The 27,799-nt window shown below is 36.9% G+C and overlaps 1 protein-coding gene across 1 annotated transcript; it reads right to left on the bottom strand.

Moving 5' to 3' along the window:
• Positions 1 to 987: 987 nt before the first annotated feature.
• Positions 988 to 27,799, bottom strand: NOC3L (NOC3 like DNA replication regulator). The gene is made up of 21 exons (XM_043926640.1): positions 27,669 to 27,799; positions 26,300 to 26,507; positions 23,365 to 23,497; positions 22,315 to 22,472; positions 21,654 to 21,707; positions 20,202 to 20,332; positions 19,002 to 19,163; positions 18,540 to 18,633; positions 16,648 to 16,823; positions 16,113 to 16,241; positions 11,857 to 11,988; positions 10,100 to 10,180; positions 9,675 to 9,775; positions 6,648 to 6,720; positions 6,499 to 6,562; positions 6,342 to 6,413; positions 5,823 to 6,004; positions 4,442 to 4,570; positions 3,714 to 3,811; positions 1,687 to 1,771; positions 988 to 1,353 (listed from the first exon to the last, which is right to left on the bottom strand). The coding sequence occupies exons 1-21, from the start codon at positions 27,675 to 27,677 to the stop codon at positions 1,225 to 1,227; spliced, it is 2,400 nt and encodes a 799-aa protein (XP_043782575.1). The 5' UTR covers positions 27,678 to 27,799; the 3' UTR covers positions 988 to 1,224.

Here is a 27,799-nt window from a genome sequence, read left to right on the forward strand (position 1 = left end):
AATGATTTGTGACATGTACTAGTCACTTGTGTTCCAATGGGGAAAGACCCCTTGGTCATCTAAACAAATATTCATAACATTTCTGGCTTTTAATATCTAAAAAGTGGGTTAGAAGCAAATATTTATATGTTGAATCATACATTTCTCACCATTAAATAATCAAGCCTAAAAACTGATTTTAGAAACAAGTTGGACTGCTGTGCTTTTTTTTAATTCTCAAAAGAATAGAAAAAGGCAGCTGTTTTACTCAACTATTCACAGTAAAGAATATTTATAAACTGGTAATTAAAATACTTATTTCATAGGCCATTCCTAGAATATGTTAACAGTCACATAAAATACTACTTTTTTACTTACATTCCTAAGAATAGGCATTTCATCCATTTAAAAAAAAGGGACGGGGGGGAATAAAATCAAAGCCCCCCCGTGCTGCATGCACGCTAAGCTGCTTAAATAGTGTCCAACTCTCTGCAATCCCACGTAGCCTTCCTACCTCCTCTGTCCGTGGGATTCTTCAGGCAAGAATACTGGCGTGGGCTGCCAAGACCTCCTCCAGGGGATCTTCTGACCCAGGGATCAAAACCGCATCTCTCACATCTCTTGCACTGGCAGGTGCGGTCTGTACCACTAGTGCCACCTGGAAAGCCCAAAAGACCCTCACTGGATACCTTTTATCCTTAAGACAGAATGGTAAAGTCTCAGACTTGTTTTTTTCCACCTGGAAGGGATTTTTCCCCTTTCACCCTCCAGAGCATGTCAGAAAATACGAAGGACTTCCAACAGACTAGAATCACACTCAAACTTTCTGCGAAAGCAACCATGATGAGCACTCATTTTTCCCCCCATATACCAAATTAGGTTACTTCTTGAAGTTTATTGTCCAGTAAGAGCCAAAAAACTTGGTATCCAATTGCAAGCTATTTTTCCTTTTCTCAAAAATTTTCATAAAAATATATACACTCAAATTTAGACTGTTTCTCACTTCCGTCATGGTGGTACAATAAAAATAGATTTATTTGGTTATAAAGAGTAACTGACTGGTAAAAAGCAATCTCATAGTCTTGATTTTCCTGTGCATATTTTTAGGATTGGGGCAGAACCCTGTGCCACGCAAAAGATAAGTCTTTCTCCTCAAGAGAAAGTCCTAAATTAACAATCTATCTTTATGCGCACCTGCTCAAACACACAAATATACATGAAGTCCAGTGACTCCTCATTCTTCTACTACCGTAGTGATGTTTCCAAACATTTGGTAAAATCCAGAGGCAACTGAGTAGCAACTTGACTGCAATGTCTTTTGATCAGTTGACTTAACTCTTCATTCAAAAATGAATCCCCTTGTAAAACTTTATCCTGAAAAAATATTAGAAGTATGAGTTAAAAGTCTGCTTATGCTGTAAGCAAAGTTAAAAATGGCAACAGCTGACATCAAACCAACACATGAAACTTAACGATGACAGGGGCTGCGTCAGGTCTTGGACGTGTCAGCTAGTCTACACTGAATAAAAGAGTCTCCTATCTCCATAGGATTCCAATCCCAGAAATTCACCCTACCATCAACTCCTAAACATGAAAAAAAAAAAAAAAAAAAAACCTAGAAAACAATTTAGCAAGTTGAAATCAGCTACTAAGAGACATTTAGTTTTTATTTCATCTTTTAAAAAAATAATGAAAACTATCACATACCTTCCTTTTGGAGTTTGAAGATTCAACAGGAGGATTGAAGGTCATTGCTGCCATGCTATAAGCCTCAAAAAGTTCTGCAGCAGATCTATTATAACAAACATAAGAAATGTAAAGACACCAACCCATCTGTATAACCTGAAAAGTTAGATTGTACCCAAAGAATTAGATCGTACCCAGAGAAAATAATTTGTACTCAATGTATACTTCTTAATCTCCCTCACCTATTTCTCTCCTCCTTCTAACCCCCTCCTTTCTGGCACCACCTCACTGTTCTCTGTATCCATGACTGTTTTTGTTTTGTTGGTTCATTTATTCTGAGAGTGAAATCATATAGTATTTGTCCTTCTCTGACTTATTTCACCTAGCATAATACCTTCTATGCCCATCCATGTTGTTGCAAAGGGCAAGCTTTAATACTTTTTTTCATGGCTGAGTAACATTCCAGTCATAAATACCTCATTTTCCTTATCCATTCATTTATTGATGGGCATTCAGGTTGCTTCCATATCTTGGTAAATAATGCTGTGATGAACTTAAGGATACACATCTTTTCTAATGAGTGCTTTTGTTTTCTTTGAAAACCAGCAAAACACACATACAAAACAAGTCCTAAATCCCTATGTTATAATTTCGTTATCCAACTAAATCCACCTCAGATAGGTCTGGTATACACTGATAAATAGAAGCTTGAACAAAAAGGCTGAGCAAAAGACCTCAAATTTAATGTGATCAAATCCCAACTCAATCAGTTACGTGAACAATATGCAACTAAGTGTTGTTAGTCATGAGAACACAAGGCATGGAGTTATCTTCCACGGATTTCCAACAGCATTCTTCAGTTGTTTGCTTGGATTGGAAGCAAGCAGGGGCCAATCAGGACAGAATAAATGTCCATACCCTTGCATGTAAATGAGTCCTTAATGATCTGAGACTGAAGAAGGGCAAAGGTTATCTCTATCCTACCCAGAATGAAAAGGGTTTATAGGAAATTACAATTTATACCTCATTAAGAGAGGTGGGTGGCTGACTATTATGATGTAAAAATACAGATCTGTTTTGTCATCTCTCCCAGTATTTCCAGAGAAGCTGGAAATGTGATTTTTGGATGAATTCTCCCAAATTTGACAATTTAGCAACGAATCAGACTTTTGTTCAAACACTGAAGAGGCCAGAAAATCTTGTCTTCAGGCCACCTGTCTGTGGTCTCCGATTAAAGAAACCAAAAAAAAAATAATAATAAAGAAACCAATGGGGCTGTAATAGAAGGGGAAAATCTAAGGCACAATATTAATTCTGAATGGTGGAACTATCACAAAGGTGTCTTCTGAAGAATGAAGTATTTCCTAATTGATCTTGTGTGGGGGTGGAGGGAGAAAAAGATTAATTACTACTGTTTCAACTTCTTTGTACTTTTTGAAATTTTACAGAATAAAAAGTTGTGGGTAAAGAAACTTCTTTTAGGAGGATCCCCTTTTCCCCATCTGAAAGAGTGTAAGATGAACACTGTAAGTGCCAGTCCAGATTCTGACTGGTCAGGGGGCACAAAAAGATAGTTGTGAGGGCTAAGAAGAGAAAGTGCTGCCTTCTCAATGGCAGGGCTCAAAGCACTTCTTCTCTCTGCCTCCTCACTTCTCCCCTTCTGGTCCTAGCAGAACCATTCAGAGGGGAGGGGAAAAGGGAATCTGGTTAGACTCAGGGATTTTCATATAAAGCAAATATGGCATCATCTTATTACACGTTGAACCTAAATAATAAGTACCTGGGGATTCACTATTCTTTCTACTTATCTGTATGTGTGAAACTTTTTATAACTAAAAAAAAAAGTAATTATGCAAAACAAACCAAATCTCAGTCAGCAATGTTTTCTCCTTGGAATAACTCAAGAATATGAAGTGGACCAAATCCAGATGACCAATTGCCACTTTCCATTTTGAAATCTATTACTTTGTAAAAAACAGATTTGTCATAGTCAAAACAGCTATTAGCTGAAATCTGCAGTTCTATGATAAGGCAATGCTACATACTACCTTCGGCTCAATTCTGGTTTGAGCGCTTCTGAGCCTTCCGAAGGGGCTCCGGCAATGAGGTGAACAGCGAACTTCTGCACTATAGGATGGTAATGTCGCTGAAGGGGAAAGAGGACAACCACATTTTGTGCAGGTCAGTGTTTTATAAGACACGAGCCACAGTTTAATAAACACCACTTTTTCTAAAAACCACAAATGCATATCTAATTCATTAGAACCAGCTACCCACAGAAAAAAACAGTATATTTGCTCACAAGTTGCTTTTACAGTATGAAAAGGAAAAGCAAAAGGCAATTTCTCTTTCAGAGTAAAAAAGTTAGTTTACAACAGGTTTCCTGAAATGTATTTCCACTCGAATGCTACTGTTCACATTATAGGGTCACAACATAGGTGAAACCCTCTTGAAACTGGCAGGCTTCTGAAAGTCTCCCTGGATAGGACCCAATACAAATATTCCTGATAATGAATCTTCTATTTTGAATAGTGTCAGGGAAAGATTTCAGGAAATCTCACCCTACAATACACTGTCACCACTTTCTGCTTCCTTAGAAAATGCATCTCAGCATCTTACTAGCAAGAGCAAAGTGAGATATGGACTATTAAGACAGGAATCGTAGGAAACGCAGTCCCAAAACAAAATACATTAAGTTCTCTGGCAATTATAACTACTTGGGCAAAAACTGAAAAATATTTTTCACAAAAAGGAAAGGGCTGGGGGGGACTCTTACCCGCAGTGCATGCAGTTCCCAAAGAGCGGTGTTCTGAGCGTTGCAGTACTCGGGTTCATCCAGCTCAGGAAGGAAAACCCCACTTCCCTGAGATTCATTATCAAGCAACAAGTCTGTTTTAGGGAAAGTCTGCAAAAATGTCACATTAAAAGAAGGACTAATTAAAGCAATATTATTAATTTTAAGGATGCTATTGGATTCTGTACTTTTACTTCCATTTAAACATAATTTGGTTCTATAGTTACATAAGAGATACAAGTACATGTACTTTATACCTAGTTTTAATTTCTGCAATTTAAGTTTGTCCCATAACAGAACAAAAATTGCAAAAGAATATTTCTTAGCTTGCTTTGAAAATAATTCATTTCATCTTGCAAAAGAAAACAGATATTCTTTCACTCAGCAACCCCACTTTTAGGAATCTTTTTCAGAGAAATAATTACATTAGATACACATATAAGAATATTCACTATAGCATCATTTATAATAGCAAAGAAGCAAACAACTTATGTCCATCAAAAGAAAAATGCAAAGTGTAAAAGCCAGATTGCTTAAATTTTAATTTCAACTCTGCCACTTGCTAGAAGTGTCACTTTAGGCAAGTTTCTTTCTCTGGACCTCAGTTTTTCCTATCTATAAATGAGAAAAATAGTAGCTACTTCAGAGCTGCTATGAAAATTAAGTGAATTAATTTTTGCAAAGCATTGTAACAGTGCTTTCACACAGTAAGAACCATGTTAAACCAGCAGTCAGTCATTAACTAGACAAAGTAGCTGTATTTGTACTGACACAAAAATGTGTTTGCCATCAGTAAGTGTTAAAAAGAAAAGTTGTAGAGCAGAGATGTATATCATAATCCCCTCTCCGATAAAAGAAAAAAAATTCTGTTGTTTGTGTGTGTTTAGGACTTCCCTGTAGTTCAAATGGTAAAGAATCTGCCTGCAATGCAGGAGACCAGGGTTCAATCCCTGTGTCGTGAAGATCCCCTGGAGAAGGGAATGGCAATCCACTCCAGTATTTTTGCATGGAGAACCCCATGGAAAGGAGCCTGGTGGGCTACAGTCCATAGGGTCGCAAAGAGTTGGACATGACTGAGTGATTACTACTTGTGTGTATTTAGCGTAAACATTTACATATGAATTTTTTAGTCTTCTGGACGGATACGCACCAACTGGTAAAAACGGTTATTTCTGAAGAGTGTCAGTAGGGGTGGAATGTTTTCTTTTCATAATTTTATGTACTTCTTTTATTACCTAATCTTATCACAAATATTACTTTTATAATTAAAATAATAATGTAAATGGGGGAAAAGACATACATCAAACAAAATACCACTGTTACATAGCAAGAACTATGCTCTATTTGTTTGCACCCTACTTACATGCATTAATATTCTGTTAGTTGCTAAAATGCCAATGCTCGAATTTGGAAGCACGTGAAGAGCAAGGGTACAGAGGCGCTTAATGAAGGCAAGGGCCCGCTGTTGAGAAACTTGCTTTCTGCGTTTAGTCAGCATGACATCAAGACACTGGAGGACGGTCTCAACACCTTCATTCGTAGCACCTAAAACAGCAGATAAGACCCTTCAGGGCTGGTCTCATCCCTTTTTCACTAAGCAACTTCACTGAACTCGAAAAATCCCAGATGAACCTGTCGTGCCTGTCCCACATCATTTCCCTAATTGATGAAGCAGTGCTACCCTGCCCATATATTGCTCTGAGTTGGAATTCATCTCCAGTCAATTCCAAAAGTTTTCTGAAATACAGATGTGTGGCACTGGCAGGCCAGCATTTTATACACTAGCTCCTATTTCTCAATTCTCATTGACTAGAACTGCAGTCACAACATAATCTTAAAAGATAAAGATTTATTAAAGACACATTATCTAAAACATACATACCTGCATGTAATTTGAACAGTGTTTTGTAAAGATGAGTATAGAATTTCATTGGATCAATATTCAGAACATCACCTTTGAAATCACAACAAACATCAATTAGGTATGTTACAGCTTTACAGGCTAAGACAAACAGAACTTGGTCAAGAAACTATCTTACCTTGCCCAGAAAGAATATGAAAAGCAGTCTGGACACAGTGAAGACTTTCTTGATAGCTTAAGTCCTTCAAAAGACAAAGACAAAAAAAGGATATTAAGAATAACTACAATTTATATCTTAAAAAGTAATTCATTAGTAGAGTTACTTACACCAGACTCAATGAGAGAATGTAGAACTACTAATAAATCATCAAAAAACTCCACATTTATAAGGTGAGCAAACCTAGAATCAAACAAAATTTGGTTAAAAGGTAATGTAAAAATAGATATAGAGAACTTAAAAATTAAACTTGACTTTAAAACCATGTTTTTAATATTACTTGTTTCAAAATGTTAGCTAAGCTAGAGATGATAGTGATTATATTTTTCATTAATTCATACTGGCCTCTTGGACAGTTCATTCACAACTAGACACTATACTCAGCAGGAGGATATGAGGCACTAAACAAATTAAATATATTTCAAAAATACTCCTGCTCAGAGAAAGAAGCTGCTGAGAGCAAACTACTTCTCTGAGACAAGCTGACTTAAGTGCCCAAGCGATGTTCTAAGTAACAAAGGAGTCATCAGTTACAGCTTCTAGGGAAACAGGGCAGAAGAAGGAAAAGAGGAAAGATTTTGCTATTAATAAGAAAACAGACCCTCGGAAAGCTTAAAAAAAATAAATGCTGGACCTAGGGCCCAGCTCAGGCTCTCCAATTAATTACCTATACAATCCTAAATTCTGGCCTTTTATTTCTAGAAATGACTGAGATCACTCAACAGAGTTAAAGAATCATGTGAGCTACTAAATGTCATAGCACTCTGTACACTATAAAATGTTAGGCACTCAAGTAGTTCAAGTCATGATATCTCTTCAGTATTAGTGCAAGAGCCTTTGACACAAAGTAAATATTAGAAGGAAAGACCTTAGAGGTCATAGATTCCCTGTGCATTGGTACAACCTTTTGGAGAAGTAATACAGCAATAATTATCAAAATTTAAAATGAACATACTCTTCCACCTAGCAATATATGCACACAAGTACATTGAAGCTATTTCCAGTGTAGCACTGGGGACTGATTAAATAAAGTATTATATATCCATAAAATGGAGTATCATGAACTTAAAAGTGGGTCTGTATGTACTAACAAGGAAGGATACACAGAATAACTGTTTATCAAAAAGAGAAAAGTTACAGAACAGTATACATTTGTGTGAAAGATTCAATCTATACGAAAGAAGATAGGTAGGCAGATTTACATGAGTTTGAGTAATCTCCGGGAGTTGGTGATGGACAGGGAGGCCTGGCGTGCTGCGACTCATGCGGTTGCAAAGAGTCGGACACAACTGAGCGACTGAACTGAACTGACTGAATAGGAAAGAAGGGAACTTGTGATCTTTTAATTTTTAACTGCATTATCTGAATTTGTATTAATAAATGACTATTAAGAATTTGTTTAAATAAAGAAATTGGTCACTGAAAAAATAAACAGGTCCTCCTTAATGTAATAATACCTTCTCTCTGAATCTCTCGCTAACCTCTCTTTCAATGACAAGAACCACACTATCTTATGAGACAAACCATTTCATTACCAAACAGCTCTAGTCATTAGGAAGTAATTTCTTCTATATTGAACCGAATCTGCCTTTTCTCTATCTTTCAGACATTAGTCCTATCTCTAAAGCTGGGCTGCCAAACAATGGTAGCCACTGGCCATCAGGCATTTGAAATGCAGCTTGTCCAAACTGAGATGATGTGCTACAATGTAAAATACATACCACTTCCCGAAGATACATTATGAAAAAAGGAATGTCAAATATCTCATTAATGTTTAACACTCACCCTTATGGCAGAAAGTGAAGATGAACTAAAAAGCCTCTTGATGAAAGTGAAAGAGGAGAGTGAAAAAGTTGCCTTAAAGCTCAACATTGAGAAAACTAAGATCATGACATTTGGTCCCATCACTTCATGGGAAATAGATGGGGAGACAGTGGAAACAGTGTCAGACTTTATTTTTTTGGGCTCCAAAATCACTGCAGATGGTGACTGCAGCCATGAAATTAAAAGACGCTTACTCCTTGGAAGGAAAGTTATGACCAACCTAGATAGCATTATTAAAAAGCAGAGACATTATTTTGCCAACAAAGGTCTGCCTAGTCAAGGCTATGGTTTTACCAGTGGTCATGTATGGACGTGAGAGTTGGACTGTGAAGAAAGCCGAGTGCCGAAAAATTGATGCTTTTGAACTGTGGTGTTGGAGAAGACTCTTGAGAGTCCCTTGGATTGCAAGGAAATCCAACCAGCCCATCCTAAAGGAGATCAGTCCTGGGTGTTCATTGGAAGGACTGACACTGAAGCTGAAACTCCAGTACTTTGGCCACCTCATGCGAAGAGTTGACTCATTGGAAAAGACCCTGATGCTGGGAGGGATTGGGGGCAGGAGGAGAAGGGGATGACAGAGGATGAGATGGCTGGATGGCATCACCGACTCGATGGGCATGAGTTTGAGTAAACTCCGGGAGTTGGTGATGGACAGAGAGGCCTGGAGTGCTGTGATTCATGGGGTCGCAAAGAGTTGGACACGACTGAGCGACTGAACTGAACATGTCAAAATAATATTTTAGATAAAATAAATTCAGTAAAATATACTTAAATTGATTTCACTGTTTCTTTTTCCTTTTCAATGTGGTTAAAATAAAATTTTTAATTACATATGTAGTTCACACCATATTTCTATTAGATAGCACTGTTCTATGGGACAATATCTCAAATAATTGTAGAAAACTATCGTGACAACCATAACTCTGGCTGACATCCCCCAACAGGTTTATCAGGGTTCACAGAAAAATACGAAAAGACCTATCTTAAGAGGAAAAGATTATACAAGACTGAAAACTGACGACAGAGCAGAAGGAAACCAGAACTAAGGGATCAATCTTAGGGAAAGCGAGAACTGAGTAAGCAGGAAGAAAGAGTTAGTGAAGGATATTAAAAAAATTAAAGGTTTGAGATGAGAAAACCAAAAAATGTGTAGTGTTACGAACAGTTTCAAGGAAAAGCTAGTAACAAATAGGAAAGGAATGAGAACTGAGGACACGAGGTAATCATTAGTGAACCCTGTTTAAAACTCATGATTACTTCAGTCTTATTTATTTAGAAAGAATTTAAAAGATTTCAACCTACACAGCCCTTACTTGGCAAGACCTTCCAAAACTGCTGGCAAGAGAGGTGACCTCTGGGCCTTCTTCAGTATTCTGAAGTAGGTTACAAACACGATGTTCAGAGTCTCCGTGTGCTGAGAACAGACAAAATGACTTCAGTATAACCTAGTATACTTTCTCCCAAGTTACCAAAACTATCACTTTTGAAAGCTCAGTCTTTTCCCATCCCTCCCTCCCTATTCAACCTTAAGAGTTTCAACAAAACAGAATGAAGATACACATACTGTTACTTCCTAAAACTACCATTATCACTCAGATTAACATTTCCTGCATATCATACACCCAAGCCCCATGAAGTAAACCAAAATCATATAACCATAAGTTGAAACAGTAAGTCTCTAGTTAAGATCACTTAACAACAGTTTTAAAAGCATAAGAGAATGTGTGAAGCTACCTACCAGTTTAAGTTTTTTCTCGGTACTCTCTGAAGCTTCTGCCTCCCGAAGTTCTCTCTCTAATTTCTCTTCTGCTTTCTTCCACTGAAAATAGATTTTAAAAAAGGGTGTACCACTGAGTGAAGAAGCTAGTTTCAGAGACGCATTATATGTCAGTATTATGAAACACATACAACAATACCATAGACTGTCTACAGATAAAAATACAAGCAAAAAGAGAAAATCATGGATAAAAAACATATACAAACCAAATTTATGACAGTGGCTGCCTCCGAGGAGGAAGGCAGAAGAATGGGATTGGAGAGAGGAACAAAGGGACTCCAACTCCATCACCAGTGTTTTCTTTCTTTTCAAGAAAAAAAACTGAAGTGTATTAATACTTGCTTTTCAGAATAGTAAATACATGGGCTATGTTATACTACTCTCTGTAACTTAAATTCTATTGCTACTCTCTGTAACTTAAATTTTCTACAACTTAAATTCTTTCAAAAAGAAAAAAAAGGACACGCTCAGCCCAGAAAGAATTCTTATTGTGAAATCATGTATAACGTGGAAACCAGTCATCAACAATACTTCCCAAACTTATTTACATACAATGCATAAAACTATACATTCAGATACTATACATTCAGAAATTCAACAAAAAAACAATTTTTTCCCACTCCCTCCTGCTGTTAAGAGCAGTAAACAATGGTTGCCACACTGCCTGAGATACAGAGGACTGACTGACGAATAGTTTCCTCCCCTCACATGAAGCTGTTGAAGATCTGCTAAGAATCTCTGATTCCCCACTGTAGGCACATACATGCTGTTCCTAACAGGCATGTCCAACCTGCATTAGGAGAGTGTAGCATAAATAATTTAAATATTAACCTTCATTTGTTAACAATCACTATTGATATTTGATATTTCTTTTTAAAAAATTTATTTTTTAATTGAGGTGTAATTGCTTTACAGAATTCTGTTGTTTTCTGTCAAACATCAACAAGAATCAGCCATAGGTATACATGTGTCCCCTCCTTCTGATATTTCTGTCTTGTTTTCAAAAGTTATTAGACCCATTCACAGATGGATGTTCCTGGAAATTACTTTTTATTTTGTTCCTAATAACCCATTTGGATAACCTAATAAACTGTTTAGAAATGTGTTGAGAAGAGATCATAATGACGATGGTGGTGGTGCTAACTAACGTTTATATAGTACTCCCAGTGCTGTACACTCCGTTAAGTGGTTTTCCTATGTTATTCTATTTAAACTGCACAGTGACCCCTGCAAGGCAGTGCTATTATTAGTTCTATTTCTCAAAATACTAAAAAAAAAAAAAGTTTACAAAATCCCATAGTAAATAAATAAAAGTCTGGAATTTCAACCTGGGTTTCAAATTCAAAGCAACAGAAAAACAAGATTCAATTAAAACCTATTTTGTTGCCAACTTCACATGAATACACCCTTTATTTTAAGGAAGGAATCTGTGTTACCACAATGAATCTAAGACGACCTTAAAAGCCAGCATGGCAAGAAAAAGTCAAAGGATAAAAGACAACATGGCAAGAAAACCTCTTCACCTGTTGCTCCCTTTGCTAATGAATTGTCAGTTAAAGTTGATTTCATAAAACATTTCTTTGCAATAACTGGGGAAAATAAAATCCTCTAAATATCAGATTTTAAAATATTTATATTTATGATTTAACTATGATTTTTACCTATGCCTATGATTTTACTCTAAAATCAATTAAAACCAAAAAGGAAATCAACCAAACCTTTCTCTGCATTCTTGATAGAGTTTTTCTCTTTTCCTTAAAAGTCATGAACTTTTTTGGTTTATTAATATCCTCTGTATCTTTTTTCACTTCTACTTCTTTGATTCTTAGGCACAAGAATGTTTTTAACATCTGTTATTGAAGAAAACACAAATACACAGCTTAATATTTATATTGCTCTCAAATACTTTACACAGAATAAGCATTAAACAATGTTATTTCCTTTCTTCAAGCTAAAAAAAAAAAAAAATCCAAAAAACAAAAAAACTTTGCAACATCTTTTATCACATTTTATACAAAGTTCTATTAGCTTTTTGTTAAACATATTCAGTAATTTTCGTCCATGATTGGACAGTAGCATTTGTCTAAATACACATAATATTTCTTTGCAATGAAAATAATAATAAGAAGAAGAGAACACAATGTGGCACTGGTAGACAGGACGACAAGAGCAGACGGGCCAGAAAAGGTTGGACCAGCATGGGAGGCGAGGATATTTTAGATATTTCTAAACCAGCTTTCATTTCCCAAATCAGATTCAATTCTGCAGTTAACAGTTCTAATCTTTTTTTCTCAATAAAAAAATAATATGAAGAGTAGCATTATTCATTTTAAAATAATTTCTTTAGGCTAGTGGTTCTCCAGCTTGACCAGATATCACACTCACTCAGAGGGCTTGTTAAAACACAAATAGCTAGACCCCATCCCCAAAGTCTATGATTCAGCAGGTCTGTAATAGGGGCCCAGCTGATGCTGGTCTGGGGTCCATGTGTACTACTGCCTTAAGTCATTAAAAAAAAAAAAAAATCAGAAACTAATTCAGAAATTGATGTATTGTGTGCTACAGTGGCCATCCAAACACAAAAACAAAGGGGCTTAAAATCCTACATTTTCTGGGGAAGAAACCACTCTACTGACCTGCAGTTACAGCCGCATTCTGTGTGTGTGTGTGTGTGTGTGTGTGTGTGTGTTGCGGGGGGAGGGGGGCAGAACTACAGGTTTATATTATTTTGAAGTTCCTATATGTACATTTTGAAGAAAGTTGAGAATTTCATTTAAAGTGTGGAATGGAAACCAGGAAGAATGAAAAGCAAAAATACTGCACCTGAAGTCATTCTAGGCATCAGAAGATTTTAGTATTTTTAGGTATTCTGTATGCTCCTAAAATATCCCCAGGGTATCTTCCCAACCCAGGGATCGAACCAGTGGCTCCTGTGTCTCCTGCACTGCAGGCAGATTGTTGACCTGCTGAGCCATCAGGGAAGCTCCCTCCTCAAATAAATAACTCCAAATCAAAGAAAGCAGCACACGGTCCCTCACTCATCTTTGGTAAAGGAACCAGGAAAGCACAGCAGGAGGACAGTCTCTGCAACAACTGGTGCTGGGAAAAATGGATATCCACACACAGAGCTGTGAGACTGGACCCTTATCTCACCAGGCATAAACATGAATTCAAAATGGATTAATAAAGACTTAAGTGTAAGAGCCCAAACCATAAAACCCCTATAAGAGAAAATGCAGGGGCAAAGCTCCTTGACACTGGTCTGAACATTAATTTTTCAGATACGACACCAAAAGCACAGGCAACAAAAGCAAAGCAAACGAGTAAGACTATGTTAAACTGCAAACCTTTCACGCGCAAAGGAGACCACTGACAAGACGCAATGGCAACCTGCTGAACGGGAGAAAATATTTGCAAATCATGTATCTGCAAGGGGTAATATCCAAAATAATAAGGAACTCAACTCACAGGAAAAAAACAAATAACCCGACTTAAAAAAGAACAAAGAACCTAAATACATGTTTTCCAAAGAAGACGAACAACAAATGACCAACAGACAAATGAAAAGATGCTCAACAGCACTAATCATCATGGAAATGAAAATAAATACGGCAGTGAAATACCACCTCACATCTGTTAGAATGGTTATGGTGGCTCAGCCGGTAAAGAATCCACCTGCAATGCAGGAGATCTGGGTTTGATTCCTGGGTCGGGAAAATTCCCCTGGAGAGGGGAATGGCAACCCACTCCGGTATTCTTGCCTGGAGAATCCCATGGACAGAGGACCCTGGCAGGATACAGTCCATAGGGTTGCAAAGAAGTCAGACACGACTGAGCAACTAAGCACTCAAGCTTGCACACAGTGCAGTTAGAAAGAAAAGGAAAGCCTAGTACACTGTCGGTGGGAACGTCAACTGATACAGCCATTATGGAACAGTATGGAGCCTCCTCAAGAAACTGAAAAATACAATTATCATATGATCCAGCAATCCCTCTTCTGGGTATATATCCAAAAGAAATGAAATCAGTATCTCAAAGAGATACCTGCACACCCATGTTCACTGCAGCACTGTTCACAAAAGGCAAGATATGGAAACGATCGACATGTCTGCTGGACAGATGAATGAATAAAGCAAATGTGGTGAATACATATAATACAAAGGAATATTATTCAGCCATTAAAAAGATCCTGTCATTTGTGATAACATGGATGAGCCTGGAGGACATTATGCCAAGAGAAATAAGCCAGACACAGAAAGACCAATACTGTATGATCGCAAGGTATACACAGAACCAGAGTAGAATGGTGGTTGCCAGAGGGTGAAGGAAATGAGGAAACTGGTCAAAGGATACAAACTTTCAGTTATGAGGTGAGTAAGTTCTGGGTATCAAATGTAGAGCATGGGGACTACCGTTAATAATATTCCATCATACACTTGCAATTTCCTAAGAGAATAGATCTTAAGTATTCTCACCACACTAAAAAAGGCAATTATGAGAGGTAACGGATGTGCTAACCTGACTGTAGTAATCATTTCACAATGTATACATACATTAAATCATCACATCGTACACCTTAAAAAAAAAAACCACTGTAAAAATTGTAAACATACAAAACAAATACCAAGAAAGTAAAGAAAGCAGTTTATATTCTAGCATCGATAAAAGTGTTTTCTCACATCCAGTTTTGTGTTCAAGCTCTATTATCTGCTTACTCTAAAATTTTGAGTAATATTTAAGCCCAATATTTGTAATTTTAGCAGTTCAGCTAAAATGATCAGCTTCAGGTGATGAAAAGGGTTTGATGACAAAGGAAGACTTCAAAGTTATAAAATAAAACAGTAAAAAATTAAATTAACAAAAATATCTAAGGCCCAAAAGAAGGAAACTATAAAACTTCATTTAAGAACATAAAGGTAAGATACTTCATATTCTTGAATACAAAAAAAATCAATTCCATAAAATAATTAAAATGCAAAAAACTTCTATGAAGCAAAAAGAGCACAAGATTAAAAGCAACAAGTAAATATTTGCAATTTATATAACAAAGATTTAATATGCTTACTATGTAAGCTCAACAAACACAGACCTTTTGTTTCTTTTGTTCACTACTTTATCCCTAGGACCTAGAATAGTGCCTAGTACATAACTTTTATTGAAATAAATGAGTATTTTAAAAATTAACATATCATTAAGAAAGACAAATACCTGAGAAAAAACAACTGGCAAACAATACAAACAGGTAAAATATTCAAATGACTAATAAATGTATGAAAGGAAGCAAAACGTTACTGAGAAAAATGTGTAAACAAAATAAACAATCTATTAATATACAACTTTTTTACCCAACAGACTAACAAAGATTAAAGAGTGAAAATACTCAACATTGGGTAGGTTGTAGGGAAATGACACTCCTATCACTGGTGGGAACACAAGTGTTCAAATGTTTTTGGAAGACAATTTGGCTTTATCTCTCAAATATTTAAATGTGTATACTGTTGGACACAGAATCGACACTTAAGAAATTTAACTCACAGATTATTCACACAAGTGTGAAAAAATAACGTGACCAGGATGTTCTTTTCTATGCTGACTGTAATAGCAAAAATTTAGAAACAACTCAGCCGTCCTTCAAGTAGGGACTATGTATTCACTTAACGGAATACTAAGGCAAACATTCAAAAGAATGGAATAGCCCTTTACATAAATCCACAATCCATAAAAACTCCAGAATAGTTTCCATTGTATAAACCCATTTTTTAAAAAAATATAAACACAGCATGTCTCTATCTGTACACATAAATGTCTGTGATAGAAGGATACATGCCAAATTGTTATGAATGGTTACTTTGGGGGAGTACTTTCACTTTATAGTTTACACACTTCTACAAAAAACAAATGCTTCATAACAACTGAAAATTAACTTTGTACTTTAAAACCAAACACAATGCGAGGTGAGAAAAGAAAGGCTTACCTCTGGCCGAACTTCATAATTTCTGCCCTTCACAAAACCAGATATCACTTTAATTACACCCAGGGAAGCTTGGCCTAATTTATCTTGTTTAAATAGTTTCTTTACTGCTTCACAACACATTTCAGATATCTGAAAAATAAAATGTTACAATAAACCAGTGTTTCTCAACTTCAGCAGTACTGACATTTTGGGCCAGGTGATTCTTTGTTGTGGGGGCCCGTCCTATATGGTGTTTAGAAGCCTCTCTGACCTTTGATCTAGCGGCAACAATCCCCTCCTCCCACCACCACAGTCGTGAAAATCAAATGTGTGCAGACACAAGCCTGATGTTCCCTGGAGGGTAAAATCAGTTGCTACTCAGAACCGCTGCGACAAACTTATTTTCAAACAATTTTCTTGAAGAGACAGCATTTAACGGACTCCATTTTAGCAATAAATAAGAGCTCCAAAAGAATTTTGAGACAGAGAGAAAAAAATAATCACATAGTCTTGGATTTTTTGTTAAGGAAAAGCAAAAGCAGCAAAAGCAACCCACCGATTTTGACATGTCATTCATGAGAGGGACAATCAATACAATGATGTTGTTGTGAAAGTTGAAATGAGGCAGGGCCACCAGCAACTCACACAGGCTCTTCACAGCCACCTCTGCCAGTCCCTTGTAGGCCTTTAAGGAAACCACATTACTTTTCTTCAGCTTCCTTTGCTTCCAGTCTAATCAAAAGATAACTGGGGTTACTTTACTCACTGGTTAAAATTTCAATTAATTAGTTTCTTTTACACTAATAGGCAATCATATGAAAAATCAACATGCCATCTGAATTCTTAAATATGAGTTGTCTACACTTAAGACACAAGTACAAATGTTATCACTAGCACTTACCTACCATCATTCATCTTCTGACTCTCCCCACAATTACAAGAACCTTGGATCTTACATCATTTCCCCAGGCTTAGTGCTAATGCTCATTGTGGTATCTTTACCCAAGAGGTCCAGAAGAGGTTTAACTTCTTCAAAATAACTGATGATTCACAGTACCTCTTTCCTAGAAATACCTACACACATACTCTGTAATGTACTGTAACACAGTATCTTGAATATGAGCATACGAAAATATGCCGATTTTTTTTTCTAAAGTGGGTTCAACACCTCTCTCTTCATCATACACAGCCAGAGATGAGAAAGACAGTGACTTTTTACATTTTAGTTAATTAATTAATTTTTTGGCTGTGCCACGAAGCATACAGCAACTTAGTTCCCCTACCAGGAATAGAATCCATGCCCCCTGCAGAGGAAGCATAGATTCCTAACCACTGGACCACCAGGGAATTCCCCAAGTGCCTTTGTTTTGAACTTGCTTCTCATAAATGTGATTTTTCCTCAAACAGACTGCATTCACCATAATTAAGAACAATATTTTCTATTTACTTAAAACTGACAAGACTTCATAATGGATGGATGAATGGATAAACAAAATGCAGTGTGTACATACAATGGGATATTATTCAGCCTTAAAAAGGAAGGAAGATACTGACACATGCTACAACAGGGAAGAATCTTGAAGACATTATGATAGATAAATAAATGCTAGTACGCAGGTTCCAGCTGGGATGACAGAGCACAGAAGCAATATCCACGCCACCCACCCCACTCCATGTCCTTACTGGGCCAAAAGATTCAGCTCTGTTGCCGCTGAGATGGCATCTGGGTGCCATCCAGATGGCAGCTGGATCCTTAGACCCAGCACTGAGTAAAGGAGCCCAACTGAGTCAGGTGAAAGCTCCTTGCCTTGGCAAGAAATCTCTTCCCCATTCATGTCAGAATGATCCCTATGCCCTTTTTCCTCTGAACGAAGAGAAAGCAAACAGTGTTTGACAAAAAAGTTTATCATCCTGAAAATGTTAAGTCCATTTTCAAGGCACTCATTACATCCACTCACATTATCTTTCTCTTCCTACTCCTTCCAAATAAACAACAGTAGAATAAATTCCAACCATTCATAAATTCAAGAAACATACAACTATTTACTACGTACAGGACTACAGCAATGCTAATACTGACAGCTGATGAGGCACAGTATCTAGCACAGGCACTATAATCCTACTTTACACCCATAAATTAATTCACTCCTCACAACAATCCTATGAGATTGGGTTGTTCCTGTTAAAGAAAAGCATCAAAATACTATTAAAGAATAGTACTTTAACTATTCTTATTCCCATTTTATAGACAGAAAAACTGCAGCACAGAGAGGCTGTCCTTTGCCCATCACAGGTCTTAAGAGGTGAACCAGAACTTGAACTCGGAAGTCTGACTGTAGACTCTGTTCCTGATCATACACTAAACTGACTCAACACACAGGACAGAATACAGAATTCACCTTCCTGAGAGCTCAGTGCACTACACACTCTTAGGATACTTTAATATACCTTTGATCATTTGCTCCAGGTTTTCCAAATAAAATTTGTATTGGCTAACCAGACCTTCTTCAAATTCTCTTAATTTCTGGGTTTCTTTGCGGATCTAAAAAGACCAAAAAGATCATTTTCTTAAATAAAATATTAAAATCCATTTTTAAATTAGCACAAAATATGAGTACCCCCACTACTTCTCCCACCTCTGCATGCTCAGTTGCTAAAGTCGTGCCTGACCCTGTGATCCTATGGACTGTAGCCTAGCAGGGTTCTCTGTCCATGGGGTTTTCCAGCAAGAATACTGGAGGGAGTTGCCATTTCCTCCTCCAGGGGACCTTCTTGACCCAGGGATTGAACCCACATCTCCTGCACTGTGGGCAGATTCTTTACTACTGAGGTATCAGGGAAGCCCTTTTCCTGTCTCTAGTGAAGCAAAGTTTTCAGCTTATTTTGTGTAGTAGTTATATCCAGCGTTACCTTGGTGGATTTTTCTGCCTCTGTTAGGGGTCGTATTTTATATGAAGGAGTAATGTCTTTAAATAACTCCATCAAAGAAACTATCACCAGCTTTCGAACAGTAACAGCCACATCAGGATCCTGCTCCATCAGCATAGAACGTAATTCTTTCAATTTTTTAATCTGTTAAAGAAACAACATATAAGGCTAGAGAAATGGCAAGATAATTATGAACAAAAGAAAACCACCACACATCTGGCACGATAAGTGGAATTCTCACAATGGCTCACAGTCTAGTCCAGCCACATACAACTCCAGACACTGCTCACATTAACAACACATAAATCACTAAAGTTCTAAGTTCATCAAATTTTTGTTAAAAAAGCAGTTAGAAAACATATACTTCAAAAAGTTTACATTTATTAATCTACCTATTTTTAGAAATTCTTTTTTTGAGTTCTTTTTTTAACGATGCTACCTTTTTAAAAATTGAAATATAGTTGATTTACAATGATTCATGTGTATAGCAGAGTGATTCAGTTATACACATACAGATACATATGTATTCTTTTTCAGATTCTTTTCCATTATAGGTTATTACAAAATAATGAATATAGTTCCCTTTGCTATACAGGAGTTCTTTGTTACTGATCTATATCTGAATCCCAAATTCCTAATTTATCCTCCCCCACCCCTTTCCCCTTTGGTAACCGTAAATTTGTTTTCTATAACTGTGAGTATCTTTCTGCTTTTAAGATAAGGTCATTTGTATCATTTATTGAGATTCTACACATAAGTGATATCGTATGATATTTGTCTTTCTCTGTCTGACTTTATTTACTCAGTCTGCTAATCTCTAGATCCATCCATACTGCCACAAATGGCATTGAGTTTTCTTAAACCATGTGTGTCCTATTTCCCTAAAAACACTTTCTAAAACACATTGTTACATACATCAATCAAGTATAGTCCAATATCTTCATTTAGAGATGAAGAAAATAAGACTCAGAACTTTTAAGCAACATTTCTAAGATCACAGAAGAAACAAAGTTCAGATTTGGATTAGGCTAAGGTTCTATGTACTCTTATTTTAACTCAGTTACTACCATCGTGTTAATGCCCTTCCTCTCCATGTGTGCTTACAGCTAGGAAGAGAATCTTAAAAGATCAGACTATCACACCACATAATATGAAGATTCTAAGGAAATTAATTTTACTTACATTACTTTCTGGATCTGATAATATGGCAGATGCCAAGGCTGCAATATGCATTTTCCTCTCCTGCAGTTTCTTCTTCCTCTCAATTAAATGTTCTTCTAATGTCAGCTCCTTAATGGGCTTCTCAATTATCTCTAAAACAGATTAGGTTTCCCTCGTAAACATTTCTTTATTTACAAGTATCCAAGAATCTTAATGATTAAAATAATTTTCTTGTAGTAACAAACAACCATAATGATAGCTAACTTTTACCAAGTACTTGCTATGGGCCAAGATTACTATTAATACATATAAATCTCTCACTAATCACTTGAGCCAAATACTACTGTCATTAGCCTCATTTTGTAGATAAACTGAGGCAAAGAGAAAGTAACTTGCCTAAGCTCAGATATCTGGCAGAAATGGGATTTAAATCCAGGTAGTCCAATTAAGAGTTCTTATTCTTAAGTACTATGCTAACTGTTGTTGTTTAGTCACTAAGTCAAGTCCATCCGACTCTTTGTGACCCCATGGACTGCAGTCCACCAGGCCCCTCTGTCTGTGGGATTTCCTAGGCAAGAATACTGGAGTGGGTAGCCACTCCCTTCTCGAGAGGATTTTTCTGACCCAGGGATCAAACTTACGTTTCCTGCATGGGTAGAGGTTCCATGCCACTGAGCTATAAGGGGAGCCCACTGTGCTAATAAATCCACAATAAGTTATACAAATTAAGAGAAAGAACAATCTGATTTAGTTTTTAAAAAGTACAAAACATGCTCCTCTGTTTTCAGCTCTATGCAAAATACATCTGCCTTAAGAAATTTACATGGAACTAGATTTAACAAACACACAAGCGTATCTGGTATAAGCCTATGAAGAATGACCAAAAACAGTTAAAATAGTTGCCCTGTAATCTCATTTACACTAATAAGGTTTGGTAAGACAAAGTAAAATTTAACTAGCTTGTTTTATCACAAATTCCAAACCAATACAGCTTCAAACAATAAAGTATGTTCTTTTAGTTTAACTGTGATTGGAACGAGTCCAACTATTAGAACCCACATTTAGTTATGTTAAACAGACATACATAAAGTATAACTGCTCTAAGAAAGAGCCAAAATAATTTTGTACCGGAGTCATTTTTATCCTTTAGGCTAAAAAGTTAATAGTTATTTGTAGGCAGGTCCTTACATTATGATTAAAAAGAATTCAAAATAGTAATGATTTATCAGACTCTCCACGCATGCCTAGACATCACAAACGTAACTGCATAAAATCTTCCATAGGAAAGGCAACAAACAATCAAATTACACAAGATGAGATTTTCAAAGTGTGGGAAAATGTTCAAAATGACCTTGAAATGACCAGTATTCCAAAATGCACATTCCAGATTACATCTAAAACTAATTCACTATTAAGTAAAAAAAAAAATGTAATTCTCAACAATTTAGTAACTAGAAAGATGCATCCCATTACCTTCCTCAGGTTCCATCTCCTCTTGATCCTCTTCATCTTGGTTACTGTCAATAACTATACAGAAAATATGCATATCAAAAATGTGATAATATATGTAAGTTGTAAAACCACAAGGAAAACCAGGGAAGTGATTACCATAAAACTCAGGAAAAGAGTTACTTTTGTTCAGAGAGAGCAATTAGTGATTAAGGGGAGCAGAAGGGATGTTTCTGAGTGCTGGCAGTATTTCTTTCTTGCCCAGATGGTAGTTTTACAGGCGGATTTTTTTTTTTTTATAAACCACATAATTTCACATCTTTGATTCCCAGACTTTTGTGTTTTATTTCACAAAAATACATGTATGGGGGAAAAAAAGGCTAAAAAAGGATGACTAGTATGTTTCTAATTTTAGAAACAAAAAAATGAAACACTCTGAAAAGAATCACCTTAACCTTGCAGCTTCAGCTGTACTCATAGTACAATGGGCATAAGTGAACTATGAGATAATCATTTGTATTTCCAGCCAGAATGGTCAACTTTGTTCTATGACTAACTGTAGCTACACTGTTTTGTAGATATGAGTAAAAGTCAAAATAAAACAAATTTTGAATGAGAAAATTTTGAACGTGATATTAGTAAGGGACCAAAATTTTAACCTAATACACAGGCTGAGCAGATTCACCTGGTTTCTCTCTGGTCTGTGGGATTATACCACTTTTATCTTTGATAGGAAGTAAGTGAATCAGTTCCTTCTCTGGTGCAGTATGCAGAGTTCTTGGTATTTTTTCATATTTATCTATAACACTCTCATGCTTCCGTTTCTTGACGTGAACAGGCTCACTGCAAGAAAAAATTTTAATATATTTAAAAAAGAACTCAGAGACTTATTATTTTAAAAGTACATTAAAAATAAATCACTAACCAAATTCAATTGGCATAAAGATATTAGCACTTAGATCAGGAACATAAGAGGCATTTGTATAGTAAATGAATCATATGGCCTACCATATAAAGCCATAAAACTACGGTTTACATTTAGTTTTCCCTTTAGCGGCAAAACAGAGGTGAAGTTACAGATTTTTTTTTTGAAGAATATTCCACACAGCCAATGTGGACATCGTGCCAAAGGTTTCACTTTCCCCAAAACCTTCAGAACATAGCAGGGACTTTGGACTTCACCTAAGTTTAAATTTCAGATCCATTATTTGTGACTATGGGAAAACAGTTTCCTTTCTGTGAAACAGAATAATACCTACCTGATATGGTAACATGGAATAGGAAATGGCAACCTATTCCAGTAATCTTGCCTGGAAAATTCTATGGACAGAGGAGCTTGGCAGGCTGTGGTCTATGGGGTCACAAAGAGTCAGACACAACTGAGCAACTAAGCCTAACAGGATAACAGCAACTGAGACACGGGTAACACGGCCATAAGGAACCCGGGACTGTTTTGCCTCAAACAGAGGAGAGCATACTTCCCCCATTCACTCTGCTTCACTATTCAGACTCAAAAGAAATAAAGATATATACTAAATAAAATCAGCTTTTTTTTTTATGAACTAATTTTATTTACAAAATAAATAGAATAAGGTTTACAGAATAGGGTTTACAGTTTACAAACTCCAGTGTTCAGAGATGAGCAGCATCTTGCACTAACCACCTGAGTAAAATTCAGAACCAAGTTTTTAACATTGAAAGGATGTGAATGACTATAATATAAAAGAAATATTACCTGGTAGAAATGTCTCTCGTTAGAAAAGATGCTCTTTGTCCTAAATCCTTCATTAACTGTAAGTCATCTTCATCCATCATATCTAAAGGAAGGGCTTCCTCCTCTTCTCCCTCTTCCCTCTCAATGCTTTTACCTGTTCCAACAAACAACAAAAAAAAAAATCAGGAATTAGTATTAGAGACATAGAATCCTGTGTTTTTGTGTCTATGATAGGAAAAGCTTATGTTTTTCAACCACCTTACCCCAATGTTTCTAAACGTGAACACTACTGACATGCTTGGCAGGACAATTCTTTGCTGTACTTGGGTGTCCTATAAAGAAAAGCCCCTTATAGTCTCCATATTTTTGCCATAATTAACCATAATAATTGCCATATACGCCATAATAATTGCCATAAATTAACACTGTATGCAGGGCAGGAAGCAACAGTTAGAACTGGACGTGGAACAACAGACTGCTTCCAAATAGGAAAAGGAGTACGTCAAAGCTGTATATTATCACCCTGCTTATTTGACTTATATGCAGAGTACATCATGAGAAACGCTGGGCTGGAGGAAGCACAAGCTGGAATCAAGATTGCCGGGAGAAATATCAATAATCTCAGATATGCAGATGACACCACCCTTATGACAGAAAGTGAAGAACTAAAGAGCCTCCTGGTGAAAGTGAAAGGGGAGAGTGAAAAAGCTGGCTTACAGCTCAACATTCAGAAAACTAAGATCATGGCATCCGGTCCCATCACTTCATGGCAAATAGATGGGGAAACAGTGGAAACAGTGGCTGACTTTTTTTTGGGGCTCCAAAATCACTGCAGATGGTGACTGCAGCAATGAAACTAAAAGACGCTTACTCCTCGGAAGGAAAGTTATGACCAACCTAGACAGCATATTAAAAAGCAGAGACATTACTTTGTCAACAAAGGCCCATCTAATCAAGGCTATGGTTTTTCCAGTAGTCATGTATGGATGTGAGAGTTGGACTATAAAGAAAGCTGAGTGCCAAAGAATTGATGCTTTTGAACTGTGGTGTTGGAGAAGACTCTTGAGAGTCCCTTGGACTGCAAGGAGATCCAACCAGTCCATCCTAAAGGAGATCAGTCCTGGGTGTTCATTGGAAGGACTGATGTTGAAGCTGAAACTCCAATATTTTGGCCACCTGATGTGAAGAGCTGACTCATTTGAAAAGACCCTGATGTTGGGAAAGATTGAAGGCTGGAGGAGAAGGGGACGACAGAGGATGAGATGGTTAGATGGCATCCCCAACACAATGGACATGAGTTTGGGTAAACTCCGGGAGTTTGTGATGGACAGAGAGGCCTGGCGTGCTGCGGTTCATGGGGTTGCAAAGAGTTGGACACAACTGAGCGACTGAACTGAAGTGAACAGTGTTGCAATGAACATGCTTGGGCATATATACTCTTGGAAAATATTTTCAAATAATCATAGGATACATTCCTAGCAGTGAGATCTCTGGGTCAAAGGAAAGTCTATTGCTTTTTTCTCTTAATTCTTATTGTGATAGTTCACATTTGAGTTTATGTGTACATACATATTTTTCTCCTTTTTACTCAACTGGTGTAAGCCCATCTTACAGGTGGTGATAACCTATAATTTCAAGTGGGTGGAAGCTCCAATATACACTACTTTTCATCTTGCTTTTTAAAATTAAAATTCATCTTATAGACTATTTCATGTTAGAACATAAAAAAAGTTTCTTTCTTTCTTGAAACATGTTTCTTTCAATTTCTAAGACATATACAATTTAAGTTTTCTTCCTAATTATCTGGCTCCACCTCAAACCACATTACAGGTTTCTCTATTCACTTCTTAAATGCTGGCATTTCTTAAAATTATTTTCTGGGTTCTCTTATTTTCATGTTACACAGTCTCCATGGTGATTTTACTCAAGTCAAAGGCTTTGATTACCATCTATATAGTAATAATTTGCAAAACTATTCTCTCTAACCCAGGTCTTCCACTTGAACATTACCTATATCCAACTCCCTAAGAGACTTAATTTATATGCTCAACATGTAAGAAGAAAGACATTTTTTGTTTTTATTTTTAAAATATAATACCTAACATATCATGCTTTTTAAATTCTTCTGAAATTTAGATAGATATTAAAAATATCTAACTCAAGCAAGGCCTTTTTTTTTTTTTTAAATAAATGAAGTACCTGGAGATTAAGTGACAGACTAAGGCCACACCACTAATAAGAAACAAAATCAAGAGAAAAGCTCAGGTATCCTGACTTCCAGTCCCATGCCCTTTTATACATCACAATAGCACGGTTGCCAATGGATCAAATTAAATAGGTCACGGTAAGAGAATGAGATGTGCACAGGAAGAAAGAAAAGTCAGATATAGTCAAATATTAATACCCTGAAAGTACCACTTCTGCTGTAGCAAAACAGGTCTGAGTCAGAATGATCATATTCCTTAACTGTTTTGAGTACTTGGGAGTTTTTGAACAGGTTGACAAAAGATTAACCTTGACGATTACAGCTCAATTTCATTCCAAGTGAAAAGAAAGCCAGAGTTTAGAAAACTGAGTGATATTGGCAACACTGTAAAGAATGCAGCAGAGAAAAGCAACTCTCTTCTTAGCTAACTGCCAGTGAAATGGGAAAGTGGCAGCACTGGAATGCCCAAAAGTTATTTACATGGTTATTCTGAGTTTGTTTTCCCAAGTACGCACTGAAAATCTTCAGATCTGCTTTCTAAACAAACTAAAAGCAGAGGCTGGGTCTCTTTCACCGTGAGTACTGCATTAAAATGTTTTCTCATAGTGACTGAAATACATAGGATCCTTCTCTAGGAGTGATGGCTAAAAAGCAAAGTTATTGCATGAAGAATATTTTAGAACAGATCAATAAAAACTGTTTTCTATATAGGAATGTTTTTTTTCTAAATAGGAATGTTTTCACAGTTACCTGGTCGTTTTTCCTTTGGGTCCTCCAACGGAACGGGTTTCTTAGACACAGCATCTTTTACAGCTTGCCTTAGTTTCCTCTGCTCTTTACGGTACTTCTTGAGAGTGCTTTGTTGTTTAAACTGTTTGTTTTTTAGCTTGTTTTCAAGTTTGACTTTACTAGTTTTCAACAACTTCCGAAAGCTTGGAACCTGTTTTTTATTTCTTCTCTGGAAAACAACAACAGAAGGGGCACTGAATACCCAGAAAAATAAATTTTTTTTTTCCTTATTTTTTATTAGTTGGAGGCTAATTACTTTACAATATTGTAGTGGTTTTTGCCATACGTTGATATGAATCAGCCATGGATTTACATGTGTTCCCCATCCTTAACCTCCCTCCTACCTCCCTCTCCATCTCATCCCTCTGGGTCATCCCAGTGCACTAGCCCTGAGCACTTGTCTCACGCATCCAACCTGGGCTGGTGATCTGTTTCACACTTGATAATACACATGAATATGTTATTTTTTAAATCAGGTTAAAAAGAACTGATTATAAAATTTCATTAGACCAATTCCACAATTTTAATGTCTCACAGTCAAGGGTCTTGCATATAAGACCTAAAACCACACTATGGCATTAATCCTACAGAACAGCACTAGATCAGGAGTTATTCAACGGGAGGTTCTTCCCGTGACCAGAATCCACAGCTGCTCAAAAGGGTCTGAGACTAAAAAAAAAATGTGAAAAACCACTGAGTTACTGATAAATGGTTATTCGAGGCTAGTTTAACACTCGTGGTTTGGCATACTAAGATTAAAATATTGGCTGTCTTTAGCAATAACAAGTGACATTTACATATCGCTTAACTGTTTACAAAGTGCTCTAACATATTACCGCCAACAGCCTAGAAGTAGTGATTGCTGTTATCCTCATATTACTGATGAAGCTACAGCTTAAAGACATCAAGACAAAGTGAGGAAAACAAAGCTGAACTCGGATGGGGATTACAATTTGCTTTTCTATATCCTTACCTTTAGGAGGGGAAAAAAAAAAAGGTCCCAAGACTTATAAACTTATTGGAAGCAGGACCTTTTCTCATCTGTAAAATAACGGATTCAAAAGATGGTCTTGAAGAACTCTTCAAGTCTGACATCTTATGAACTCGAACTCAAGACTTCGTGCTAGTGTCATTGCGGCCCGCTGAAGCCAAGAGTGCACAGTGGGTGAAAAAGAGGGAGCCAGGTCTAAGGGAGAGGAAGCTGACAGCGCGGAGAGCCAGGAGGGAGTCCCTAATCTAGGCCACCGCCGCCGCCCGACATACAACGGCAGCGACTCTGTGACCCAAAAGGGTCCGAAGCCGCGGGGGCCGGGCTTCTGAGGACACTCACGGCCTTCATCCTTCAGTGTGCAGGGTACCCCAGCTGGACAAATTCACCCGGACAGCGGTTATCCAGGAATCCCGAACCAGCAACACACGTGGGAAATCAGCAACACTGAGCCAGCCGGAAACTGCCACTAG

This window comes from Cervus elaphus, chromosome 15, assembly GCF_910594005.1.
Source record: "Cervus elaphus chromosome 15, mCerEla1.1, whole genome shotgun sequence".
Taxonomy (NCBI): domain Eukaryota; kingdom Metazoa; phylum Chordata; class Mammalia; order Artiodactyla; family Cervidae; genus Cervus; species Cervus elaphus.

Bases quoted from the DNA above. Each gene is read 5' to 3' on its own strand.
- NOC3L (XM_043926640.1), bottom strand. The intron at 4,571-5,822 runs GTAAGTAGGGTG...ACATTTTTGCAG, and splicing joins CTAACAGAATATTAATGCAT to ACTTTCCCTAAAACAGACTT. The intron at 3,812-4,441 runs GTAAGAGTCCCC...TTTCCCCTTCAG, and splicing joins GGGAACTGCATGCACTGCGG to CGACATTACCATCCTATAGT.